Source organism: Pteropus vampyrus, unplaced genomic scaffold, assembly GCF_000151845.1.
Source record: "Pteropus vampyrus isolate Shadow unplaced genomic scaffold, Pvam_2.0 Scaffold151, whole genome shotgun sequence".
NCBI lineage: Eukaryota > Metazoa > Chordata > Mammalia > Chiroptera > Pteropodidae > Pteropus > Pteropus vampyrus.
In genome coordinates, this window is record NW_011888932.1 from 3,696,898 (window position 1) to 3,709,990 (window position 13,093).

At 38.4% G+C, this 13,093-nt stretch overlaps 1 protein-coding gene across 1 annotated transcript in view; it reads left to right on the forward strand.

Moving 5' to 3' along the window:
- DNAJC6 (DnaJ heat shock protein family (Hsp40) member C6) overlaps positions 1 to 11,901 on the forward strand; it is a 129,390-nt gene extending 117,489 nt beyond the window's left edge. The window contains exons 14-18 of the mRNA XM_023536230.1: positions 2,142 to 2,261; positions 4,622 to 4,885; positions 7,364 to 7,506; positions 9,132 to 9,308; positions 9,886 to 11,901. Coding sequence (XP_023391998.1) covers positions 2,142 to 2,261; positions 4,622 to 4,885; positions 7,364 to 7,506; positions 9,132 to 9,308; positions 9,886 to 9,987 — 806 coding nt within the window. The 3' untranslated portion in view covers positions 9,988 to 11,901. The remainder of the gene's footprint in view (positions 1 to 2,141; positions 2,262 to 4,621; positions 4,886 to 7,363; positions 7,507 to 9,131; positions 9,309 to 9,885) is intronic.
- Positions 11,902 to 13,093: the final 1,192 nt, after the last annotated feature.

Sequence of the window (13,093 nt, forward strand, 5' to 3'; positions counted from 1 at the left end):
AAGAATCGAAAGGACAGAACTGTTACTGCTGATAATGGCATGTTCTTTTTAACTTGATGAGAAGGCACAAGATGTTTTGGTTTGTAGTAAGCAAATAAAACAAGTGAATAAAGTCTTGATAATACTAATCTTGGTGATGTGATGATTCTTTTGGTGGTGGTAGTGTCTGTGTGTATGTTTTAAATCTCAGTTGCAATGTTAGTTACTATTTGCATTTTACTCACTGATTTTATGGACAGAACCTAGAGGTACCCTAGAAAGAAATTCTCTCTTATGACATCTTGTTTCTTGTTTGGATTTTATAGATGCAGGAAAACCTTACTACCAATGTGTATTCCTTTAATAAACCTGATTTTTTTTTTAGCTGAACATTTTTAAATTCTACATTTGGAATTTTGAAGCTGTAATGAGTCAGTTTTGAGTGACAGCAGTTACATCCCTGACATGAGCATGGTGGATAGCATATAGTCAGTGCCCAATACATGTTCTGAATGACTCATCATTCTCAATTCATGCCACAGCAGAGGAGAAAAAAAATTTCAGTTCTAACTTGATCATGTCTCTCATACACTTGTTAATGCCAACCAAAGGAAAATTGATTTTTCCCCCATCTTTTCCTATTGCATACTGACTTTAGGTTAAGTATAGAGGTGGGACACACAAAGACGAATAAGATAGTTTCTGTCTCCAAGAAGCTCACAATTTAATGAAGACAGACAGACGCACAGTTATATTCAAAGTATGTCAGTTTGGAGGTAAAACAAAGGTGAGCCAAAGAAGGAACAGAGATAAACAATATATGGCTTTTACCAACCCCCATGTAAGTAACCATAGATGAAGGTACAAATTATCAAGTGCTGCAGAACGTAGTGAGAACCCAGAGGGAGGAATGAATCCCTTGGTATCTTGGGAGGCCATGCAGATTTAATGGAAGGTACAGCATTTTCCTGTGTGAACTTAAAAAAGTGAGTGCTGAGCTATCTTGTTTTGATTCTTTTTCTTTTCCTCATTTTTAGCATCTAGTACACCTGCTGTGAACATTCAGCCAGATGTTTCAGGAGGTTGGGACTGGCATGCTAAACCAGGTAAAGGTCAGCGGTTATATATATTTTTGGTGCACATTTAACCAGTTGCTAAAGCATAATCCTTTACCCAAGTTGAAGACTGTACTTACAGAGTATTATAGCCCATCTGTGTAATTCTTGTTGATTTTTCCTAAACGCTCATATTCTGGTGGTACTTTTCCCATTGTACTCGATGACATGGTAGTGCTGTGTATTATATATTATTTAACTTTTCTGAGTCTCATTTGCTGAATGTTTGTCTTGACACTAAAATTAGGCAGATTTGGATATATATCTAACTCTACCACTTAGAAGTCCTTGATGTTTTTTTATAAGTCTGAACTTCAGTGTTGTTATCTGTAAAGTGGGGTCATAATTCTTGTCCCACACAGTTGTATAGTTTAAGTGAAATAACTTATATGAAAATTTCTGGCATAGAGTAGATGCTGAATAATTTGGATGTCTTCCTTCTTCACAAAGGACTTGTTTCAGGGCTGGATTTGTCTGTGATAAACAAGCTGGCTTTCTCCTGGATAGATGGTATTTATTGAGATCCTTCTTGTGTGATTGCATTCCCAACACTGTGCAAGTTACACACATCCATACATCGACCACACACACACACACACACACACACACACAATGTCCTCATCACAGCAACTGTCTGAAGCAGTCGCTGTTTCCTTACTTAACAAATGAGAAAATGTTGAAGCTCAGAGAAGCTAAAAAACTTGCCCAAGGTCTCTCAGCTAGGAAATAGCAGAGACAGAAATCAGATCCAGGCCTGACTATAAGTCCCATAGGAAAGAATGAAGTCAGGTGACAGGACAGGTAAACACTGGACATAGTAGTTCACAGGTGTGGCCAGGAAATGATATATGCCTTCTCTATGCCCTGTCCCTGCTCCAGGGCACTATTCACTTAAGTCAGAAAAGCTAGGTCTTGCAGTTTCTAAATTATGTCCAAACTCTGTCCTCATTTGCCCTTAGAGACAAGACAAGCTGTAACTCTGGATGTCTGAATTTCAGAATTCAGTTACTTCAGAAAAGTAACTTATTTTCAATAATCTTATTTCAGGAGGGTTTGGAATGGGAAGCAAGTCAGCTGCCACCAGCCCAACAGGATCATCTCATGGCACTCCCACTCATCAGAACAAACCCCAGACTCTGGATCCTTTTGCTGACCTTGGGACACTAGGTACAACCTTAACAGGTTAAGATATTTACTTATGGTTATAAAACCTCAAATCTAAATCTGTAGTGTTACAGGAAGCTGGTACCTAAAATCTTGTGTATTCTTAAGCTATACTCAAACCTGAGATTGGCTTTTCTAAAAAAGGAAACAGGCTTCAAATAATGGGTTGGAACTAACCCATATTCATTCATTTCTCCAGTGCCTAATTTTGGATTGGTAACATGAATAAAGTTAGATCTTCCAGGAGCATCTGACAACAGAATTTGGCTACAGCAAAAGTAATGAATGTATAGGAAAATGCTGAGAAGCTGGTCAGATAGATTCGAGCCACATAGGTCCAGCCGTGCATAGGTCATCCTGTAACGTTATTACTGAGATCTTGACACTATTATCTCTCTTCTCTTCATTGACTGCAGTGCTCTCTGTTCAGTTTGTAAAATTCTATTCAGAAAATAGACTGAATGTATAGTATTTCCAAAGTGTTTTTCATCATATGCTAATCGTTGTTGGAAGATAAGTGTTCCATGAGCATGTAATTTTGGAAACGCTGGTTTGATGGCAGGAGGGCCCAAGGGCTGGTGAAGAGAGGCTTCATGCACTGAGTTACAGACTGACAGGGGACAATGCTAAGCTTCTGAGCACAAGCCTTGCCATTATCTTTTCCAATAGCAAGTATTTATTGAGCCTTTATGGTATACCAGCGTGTGCTGACCATTGCTGGGCATTGCTGGGCATTGCTGGGCATTGCTGGGCATATGAAGTTACATTTTTTTATACCATATAATGCTTCTTAATTCACTTAATTCGGGGTCTGTGAAGCACTTTTACATAGTCATTGTGTCTTTACAATATACCTGTGACTTAGATATAGTTCTGATCTTACAGATGAAGAAGCTGGGGTTCAAGGAGGTGAAGTTTTTCACTGATCTTCAGAATAGACCATTTCAGCTATATTCCCAGTACTTAGCACTGTATCTGGCACATAGTACATGGTCAACAAATACTAATGAATGAATGTATGAATGAATGAACAAATAAATGTATGCAAGAATGACTGCATGAATGAGAGGTAGAGCTGAAACTCAAAGTCAGATTGACTCCAAGTCCAGTAGCCATAATACAATATTCCCAGGTGGGGAAGGAAGGAGGACTCCCAAATCAAAATGGAGGAAAAGTATCTATAGAAGAAGAGACAAAAAAGGACGAGTTGTAGTGAAAAGCTCAGAAATTGTGTGAAGGAATTAGGGATATGGGTGCAGCAGTGAGCCTGACATTTGGAGGTAGTAGGATGCCTGTGGTCAATTCCTAGCTCCATTAACCAGCTCTGTGATTATGAGCATGTCCATAAACCTCTCAGAGCCTTGGTTTCCTCATCTTTAATGTGGGGCCAATAGTACTACCTGCTTCCTAAAGGTGTTGTGTAGATTGAAGGCAGTAATATACATAAACATATTTTGTAAACTCTAAAGAGCTATATAAATGCTAGTTATTTTATTATCACTGTTACTTTGGGTTTGGTGCATGAAAGGGTCCCTGGAGATCACATTTCAGTTTCTCGTTTTACCTCTAAACATAAGCCATAACTGGTCTTCGTATTTTGGAGACAACCCAGCATGTATGCAGTGAGTACTTAAAAGTTAGGAGAATACAGAATCAAGATTGTACTTAAATTCTCTGCACAAAGTAATATCATTTTTTAAAGCTGGAATAAGATTCTTTGCCCTGTTCAGAGTTGCCAGGATAGTGGCTGTGTTTACTCCCCTGCAATGAAATGTAAGTAGTGTGAAACTGAAACCTAGTTGTGAAATTTCAAAACATCTTTGTTTACTCTTGAGCATTAACCATGTTTATACTTATAACAAACTATGATTAGTCCTGATCATTGAAGTTTAAGTAGCACCTTAATCAATGAATATATTTTGTTTTAGTCTCTCTTTTTGGCATTTGGTAGTTTTCACTCCAATGAAGAAATAGTCTGCTTAGAAGGTGGGAAGGAGGAGGAGGAGGGCACAGTGGGAAGAGCCAGCGTTCTTCTGGCTTGGAGTCAAAGACTTGGATTCAAGTTCTAGTTCTGTTACTTGCTAGCTGAGTGACTTTTAGAAAATCACTGAACTGCTCTGAGCTGCAGTTGTCCATCTAAAGAAAAGATGGGGCTATTAATACATACCTAAAAGTGTCATTTGTGGGGATTAAAGGAAATCTATACCTGCAATTTCTTTAATTATTAGGTAAGTTAATTGTGCTGTCAGTCAAGGCAATTTCCACTAAAGTCATTGCAAACAGTAACCTCAGACACAAGGGTTAGAGGCTACTCAAAATAGCATTGCCTTCTTTCTCCCCTACCCTTTTTATTTTCCCTGTAGGTAGTTCTTCATTTGCCAGCAAACCCACCACGCCAACCGGATTGGGTGGAGGATTTCCACCTCTCAGCTCGCCACAGAAAGCTTCTCCCCAGCCTATGGGTGGAGGGTGGCAGCAGGGGGGTGGCTACAACTGGCAGCAGACACAGCCTAAGCCACAGCCCAGCATGCCACACTCCTCTCCTCAAAACCGACCCAACTACAACGTGAGCTTCTCAGCCATGCCTGGGAGCCAGAATGAACGGGGCAAAGGATCAACTAATTTGGGTAAGGATGATGGTATGGAGCCCAGCTGTAGGGTGGCCTGTGTTGTCTTACTGGCTGTATGTATATATGTCTGAAAGAGACAGAAAATAATTCCAGTAGTTTCTGAGACAATCTTATAAAGATATTACATGATAGCTGCCTCCAACTATGTGCCTAGAGTACCTGGGTTTACCATGCCCTTAACACTTATCATTTTCTGACTGTTGGCTCACTTGTCTGTCTCTCCACACTGAGACCAGATGGAGGGCAGGCACTGTGTCTTTTCTTGCCATGTTATCATTGGCACATAGCATAATGCTTGGCACAGCATAGGAACCGAATGAATATTGAGTGGATGTGAGTGGAGGGTTGGATGGATCTAGAAGCTGTCATTCCTTTGGAAGAGGGAATAGAAGAGAAAGTTTGGGAACCTTTCAGGCACTGTGTTCTCACATTTTCCCTTGGGTCTCGATTAGAGGAGTGTATTTGTCTTGAACATTGGTCTTTTTTATGCTCTGATTGGTGGGTGTTCCTGAGATCACTGGGTTTCCCTGTGATGGTTTTTCCTCTCTTCTGAGAAGAAAGGTAAAAGAACACAAGATGGGCCAACAGCTAAGGCTGAAGGATACTCTGGATGGACTTCTTCTTCCTCTTCTTCTTCTTCCTCCTCCTCCTCCTTTATTTCTTCTTTCTCTTCCTCTTCTTCTTCCTCTTCCTCTTCCTCTTGCTCTCCTTCTCCTCCTCCTCCTCCTTCTCCTTCTTCTTCTCTTCTCCCTCCTTCCTCCTTCCTTCTTCCTCTTCCTTCTTCTTCTTCTTTTCTTCTTCTTCACTCTTTCTTCTTTCTTCTTTCTTTCTTCCTCCTCTTCCCCTCCCCCTCCCCCTCCTTTTAGGTGGGATTCTTGATGAGTAAAAAATGTTTCACACAGCACTGATGGTTAAATTTGAGTTTCTTAGAAGGCCTTTTATGACACATTTTGCATTCCAGATGATTTGATCATAACCAAAAATGAAATATATAGGGACATGATGAGGAAACAGGCTTTTCTCTCTATGTAATGTGAAAGAGGAAATTCTTCTACTTTTTCCTAGTAGCAATAAGTAATATTTATTGAACGTTTCCTGTGTGCCAGATACTATTCTAAGCAGTTTTCATATATTATTTCATATAATCTTTAAAACCAACCCCATGCTGCAGATGAGGAATCTATGACAGAGATTGATCCAGTAATTTCCTAAGTTCTTAAAGCTTGTAGATGACAGAGCCAAGATTTGAACCCAGGCAGTCAAGCTCCAGAGCCCTTGCTCTTAACCACCATGCTCTACTGACTATGCCACAAGGGCCTTCTCACAATACTAACATGATAGTGATTCTTTTGTTGGTAATATGTAATATCATGTTTGTTCTTTGAGTTAGCAGTGGGTAGTCCTTGAACGATTCCATAGACTCTTGTAGCTTCCTTTCTATTTTTATTTTGAGTCGCTTTGGGGCAAATATCTTCAATCAGCAAATATTTGTGGAGCATCTTCAGTGCAGAAGACATTGGGGATACAGCAGTGAACAAGACAGACAAAATCACTAGTATCAGAGCACTTTCATGCTTGTGTGTGCATGTGCCAGTGTGTGTACAGAATGCCTTACAGTATAGAGATGACAAATGGATTTCAATTCAGACACTACCTTTGGTTGATGGGCATTGACAGCATGGACTGCTGTGTTGTGGTTTTGTTTCATTTTAATTAATTTAACAAACATTTAAATAGCCTGGTACTGTTCTAAGCACTTTAAAATGTTAACATCAATTCTCACAACAACCCTATGAGGTAAGTAGTGGTATTAACACTGTCCCCATTTTATGAATGAGACGATTGAGGCATGGAGATAAGTAACTTGCCCCAACGTCACATTGCTAATAAATGGCAGAGCTGGATTTCAAACCTGGGAAATCTGTCTCCAGAGTCTCTGCTCTTTGCCACTATGCTGGGCTGCCTCTCCAAACAGATTGAGAAAGATTGTGAGGCCACAATCAGACGTGGAGAAAGAGACCACTATAATGGACTGAAACTGTCAGCTGGGTGTAGGAAGGAAAGCGGTGGCATGCATGGATTTTAAGTACCAACACCCAGGCCGTAGTCCCATCACTGAGACTAACTAGTTGTATGACAGGAAGGGGGAGGGGGAGAATCATGGGTTTCCTCATCTATAAATAGGTGGTACAGTGGTACACAAATTCTGGAATTGGATTTAATCTAGTGATCTAGCCTCAAGTCCTAGCAGTGCCACAGGCATGGTATATGATCCTGGAAAGACCTCTTAAGTTCTCTAGACTTCATTTTCCTCATCTGTAAAATGTGCTTGACAGTCTCATACTAAGAGGATAAGTGTGAAGATTAAGTGGATTACACATTAAAGCACCTTTAAGACTTTTAAATGTTATAGGACAATGGTATGATATGTTTAAGAGCAAAAATTATAATGAGTTTTAAAAACTTATATTGCAGAAGGGAAACAAAAAGCAGCTGATTTTGAAGACCTTCTTTCTGGTCAAGGTTTCAATGCTCACAAAGATAAAAAGGGGCCTCGAACAATAGCTGAGATGAGAAAGGAAGAAATGGCTAAGGAAATGGACCCTGAGAAATTAAAGGTGAGTTGAGCACCTGACTCAGTGTGATTATCCTGTATGTCAAAGTCATGTGACAGGTCATGTGTGTGGATCCATCAGTGTTCCTGTTCTTGGCCTCCTCACTTCTTCTCTCTACTTTTAACCAGAGTACTTCATCTTTTATCTGTTTTTGATTTTGGAAGTCTAGGTAAGATTTGATTTGGGGAAAAAGAATGTTGCTTCATTTCTTTTTTTTTTTTTAATTCGCAAACTAGCTACTCTCACTCCCTTATTTCACAGATGAGGAAACGGACATTATCACTTCATGGATGAGGATGTTGTGTGCACGGGTGAACTCAGGTTAGCTTGGAAACAGAAGGAAGGTTATGTTGATGAATTGTGTGACGTAGTGGAAGAGTTTGTAAGGATCAAGAGAATTGGTATACCCTTCACTGATGGAGAGGCTGAATTTCTACGTGACAAAATACTAAATATGCTGCCTCTATAACAAACCGGAAGATGAAGGTCTAATCTGCTACTGCATTAAAGCATCTCTAAAACCAGGACTAGCACACCACTCAATCCTACACATTTAAAAAAAATATATAACTCATGTCCAGACAGATTCAAACAGTTGTTGAAGATGTACAGATTCTTTGATACTTTTTTTGAGTACAAAATAGGATCCTTTGTTTGTATTTGCTCTTCAGTTCACACATTACAGAGGCTTTATATTCTTTCCAAAAACTTGGTGCTCCATCTGGATAACTTTTGTTCATATGGCAAACTCTGTCAGTTTTCTATAAAAGAAAGTCATATATGTCTTTTAAACCATGCTTGGTTATTTAGTTGGTACTGGGCATTTAGTCGTTTGGGAGAGTAGCCACACTAACCTTGACTAAACCATTCATTCGACAACAGATATGCACTGAGCTCCTGTTATGTGCTCAGTGCTGATGCATTCTTATGAACATCTCACCTTAATCACCTTATTTGTTCAAACTATGAAGATCCAAACTATAAGTAATTTGAATGAAAGACTAAATGGATGAATTCATTTAACAAACTTTTTTGAGCCATGTTCAGTGCAAGATGAGTTATTTGGTTTCTGAGATACAGTGTTATATAAGAAACAGGACCTTTCCTCAAACAGCTGTGTCTCATAGCAGAGAAGGACAAACACACAGACAATTACAATAGTGTGGCACATATTATGATAGAAACATGTTTAAGGGAGTAGCCCAGAGAAATCCGTTCTTTTTTTCAAGGGATATTTATTTAGTGTCTGTGTGCCAGCCATACATACACTATACTAGACAGAGGCAGATAGCAAAGACCAAACTAGATGTGGTGTGTGTCCCCATGGAGCTTATACTTTAAGAGTGAGTAGTTAATTCTAGGGTGGGGCAGAGAGGAAGGAATTCAGACTCTTGGAGGTGAATAGTATAAAATTCCCGAGCAGGCTTTTGAAGGATGATGAAGAGTGAACCAGAAAGAAAAGGAAGGAAGTGGATGTGGAAAAGCATTTCAAGTGGAGAAACAGCTTGGAGTACACAGGGAGCCCCAGGGACTTTGATGATGCTACAGTGGGAGGAATTTCCACAGTCCAAGTGGAGACCTTCTAGACTGGAAATCATTTGCATTTCTTAATTTCCCTGTGTTCACAGATTCTGGAATGGATTGAAGGCAAAGAGAGAAATATCAGAGCACTTCTCTCTACCATGCACACCGTGCTGTGGGCTGGGGAGACCAAGTGGAAACCAGTTGGCATGGCAGACCTGGTAACGCCAGAGCAGGTGAAGAAGGTGTACAGGAGAGCTGTGCTGGTGGTGCATCCAGATAAAGTGAGTGTAACCTACCCTATCCTATCACCTGTCTGGTCCTCGTTTCATTAGTTTATCAACATGTATTAAAACAGCATACTTTCAATTTGCTGGTTATTAGTCCATTTATATGATAAAATAATATATGGGCTAAAATCAAGTATTTAAGCAAATAGTTATACTTTATAAAGTTGGTGGAAAAACAAACAAACTACGTATTACAAATAACGGAATGGGGGCTTTACTTAGGTGTAAAATTCACCGCTGATTAATTTTTAGGGTTTCCAAGAATTTAAGTATTTTTAGAAATGAGAATGCGGGAGCTTAGAAGTACAATCTGTTGGAATTAGACTGTCTTGAATCTTTGTCTCCAGAAGTCAATACTTCTGGATTATACTACCATACGTGAATTTCTACAGGGAGGGCATTTTGGCGGGGATCCTGGAAATTCAAGTCATGTAGATTGGGCTCTCAAAAGTGAAATAGCCTAATAGAAAAACATTTCAATAACTTAGAGCCCACATATTAACAGTGAAAAATTTAATATGAATAAATTTGTCTGTAGTATCAATGTGTGTGTTTTGCTTTTTTTCTATAGGCTACTGGGCAACCCTATGAACAGTATGCAAAGATGATTTTCATGGAGCTCAATGATGCCTGGTCTGAATTTGAAAATCAAGGCCAAAAGCCCTTGTATTAATTTATGAGCTTTTCCATCTCAGCTGCAGACCTGTGTTAATGCTTAGTGTGTGTCACAATTCTGAGGTTTTCAAAGATGAACCAAAAACTCCAGTAACATGTATCTTGTACTAAATTGTTAAACTACTTGTGAACTAATTCCTCACTGATAAGGAATGTAGATGTTTGTTTTCTCAAGTCTGCCCTCCCCCCCTCCCAACCCTCTACAAAGTTGCAAAGCAGGGGAGGAACTTCTAGTCAGAAGACCCTGCAAAATTACAACATTCCAGCCTGTCCTTTGGGGAGACAACTCAGCACATCATGAGGAAATAGAAAATAGGGGCCACTGAAAGCATGACACCCATCTCATTGTCTGAAAATACGATTAATGAGCAGAAGTTATAATAATAGGATGACATGATGGATTTTAATGGTTTTTAGATTTTTTTGGAAAGATGTAATTTGAGAAGAAATATAGACACTAGTATTTTTTTTTTTAATGGAAATTTACTATGGTCTTTAGCATGGCATTGTATACTTCTTTTGATCAAGAGGACTAACAGATGCAAAAGAGCTCGACTTGTGGGAAGTGTGCAATCTAGTTATTACTACCAACTCTTCCTGGATAAGCTAAAAATTAGTGAAAATGTTGGCTAAAGAAAATAGGGATGCTTGAGATCTAGAAATCTTTATTCCTGGTCAGAAAGTTGGGTTGCTACCTTCCTTTCCCTTTAGAAAACTGTGGTTGCTTAATGAAAAAGTCTTAATACCATTAACAACAACTCAGTCTGATTTGAAAGAAACTTCTAAATTTGCCATAAGGCTTAATGCTCTTCCTTTTGCTTAGCCATGAAAATGTTCTTAGCTTGTTATAAAGCAGTTTGGCGCATTCAGGACTGATATCTAGTATGGACTCAGTGTCCTCTAGGTTTGCAAATAGTTGTGGTAAGAGAATAGAAGACGGCACTTAACACGAGTAACCAGACAGGTACAGTTGTGTTGAGAGAGCTGTGCTTACCTTCAGACCAAGTTAGATGGCTTATCGGAATTTCCATGTTCCACTCCCCATCTGTTGAAACCGGACCCTTTGGATTATTGCCATGGGTTTATTATTTTTAAAGTCATTGGGGATTCACAGGAACAACCTTCACATAGAGACATCTATGAAAGCAAAGCAAGAGTGAAACCTTTGCAGACTTCACACTGCTTGGATTTTAGTTCAGTGTTTCGGCTGTTTCTGATTCATAGGGGTAAATAGTTGTTATCTTGTGGCTTTAGTATATCTCTTTTGGTGTGCACACACACAGTGTGCATAGTATATATATGCAAAGAAGATGGGCAAAAAGATTTCCACGCTAATTTTAAAAGATTCATGCTCAATATTGTGAAGAGCTTTCAAAAATTGTTTTTCAAAGACAATCATTTTTTTGTTTCTATTTTAATTTTCTTGTGGCAAACCGTACTGGAAAGGCAGCATGTCAAAAATGCTTTATGTTCTATAGGGAACTCTCTCTCTCTCTCTCTCTCTTTTTTTTTTTGGTTACAAGGGTTCATTTTTTATTTTATCTTTTACTGACAATGTAAAACTCGCAAAAAAAATGTTCTTTTTAAATATACAGCTGTAAACTGTTCGAGGTAACCATAACAAACTAGATGTTATTTATTAACGTATTATAAAATGTTTGATCCAGTATGTGCTTGTCTTATTTAAAATTGGAATGTGAGACATGTTGCTTTGACCTGTTTTCTTCCTCATTCACATTTGTAGATATTGTGTGAACTACAGTATATAATGATAATAATTAAAAGGATATTATGTGAATGTCGTGTACATTTTGAAATGATAGAACTATATTAGCTTTGTATCATGTTTGGATAATTCATCAATTTCATCGTTTAAAACATCATTAAACATTATGTAATTAGCAATGAGAAAGAATCTTACTTAACTTAAATTTGGGTCCCCCCATCTCTTTTCCAGATACGCTATAACTCTGGACCCCTGTCTATTTCAAAACCCTTAACATATGCAGACCAACAGGTTGTTGCATTCCTTTTAAATATCTGGTTGTGACAGAGCTTCTTGTTGATCAGATTCACCATTTCATTCATATTTATTGTAATATATTTTTGTTTTGTAAATATGTTACAACAAAACGTGATTGGTCTAAAATATTTGTAATGAATATTAAAAGGCTCAAAAATATTTGTAGGAGCCCAAGTTATTTTTGCACTCGTAGCAATATAATGACAAGCATGAATTACACCTTCTGATGTACACATTTAAGAAAAGCTATAGAGAAAGAATGTGAAAAGCATGTAATACATTTGTATCAAAATATAACCTTACAGGATTTATGGATTTATATTCTAACCATCCCTACTGCCACCCTTGCCTCCACATGCACACACACTTTGATCATGCTACATGAATGCTATGTTTCAAAAAGAATCAATGTAGAAATCCTGGTCTCATAGCTAGAATATTAATAGATTTTCAAAGCTGCATTTGTTTACCAAGGCAGAGGGATTGATCCTGAGAGTCTGGGACTTTGTCATAGAAAACATAATTTAGTTCTTTTAGAACAGAAGCAGCATGTTCATTTGGAAGCAAATGTTGCAATTCAAAAGCATTTGAACCATCACTGTACTGTCTGTGTCTGCCAGAATGCTCAAGTTGGATCCTAATGCTGCTGATGAAACACCATTGTTTGAGGAATGAACACAAAAGTTGAATTCCAGAAATAGTTATCACAGCAACTGTTCAGTTTCTCCACTGGAAACATCTCTGGGGAATTTAGGTCGAGTAAACAGGTTTTGTTTGTTCTAAAGCTAAACCATGGTGATTTGGGGGCATAGAAGTAAGTACAGTGTTGGTCTGAGACAAGAAGACTGGTTTTCCCACTTAACACTCATATTGGGCAAGTTTCTTAAAGTCTCTAAGTCTTAATCTTATCACCTATAAAATGGAGATAATTCTAACAACTGTGCAATGGAGGAATTAAGGATAGTGTACATAAACTGCCTGTTATTAAATGGATAATCACTAAATAGTTATTGTTACTGACAGTAAGACAAAGTATCATTGCAGGTCAGTTTTGGAGCTGGAATTACATTGTTGTGGGGAG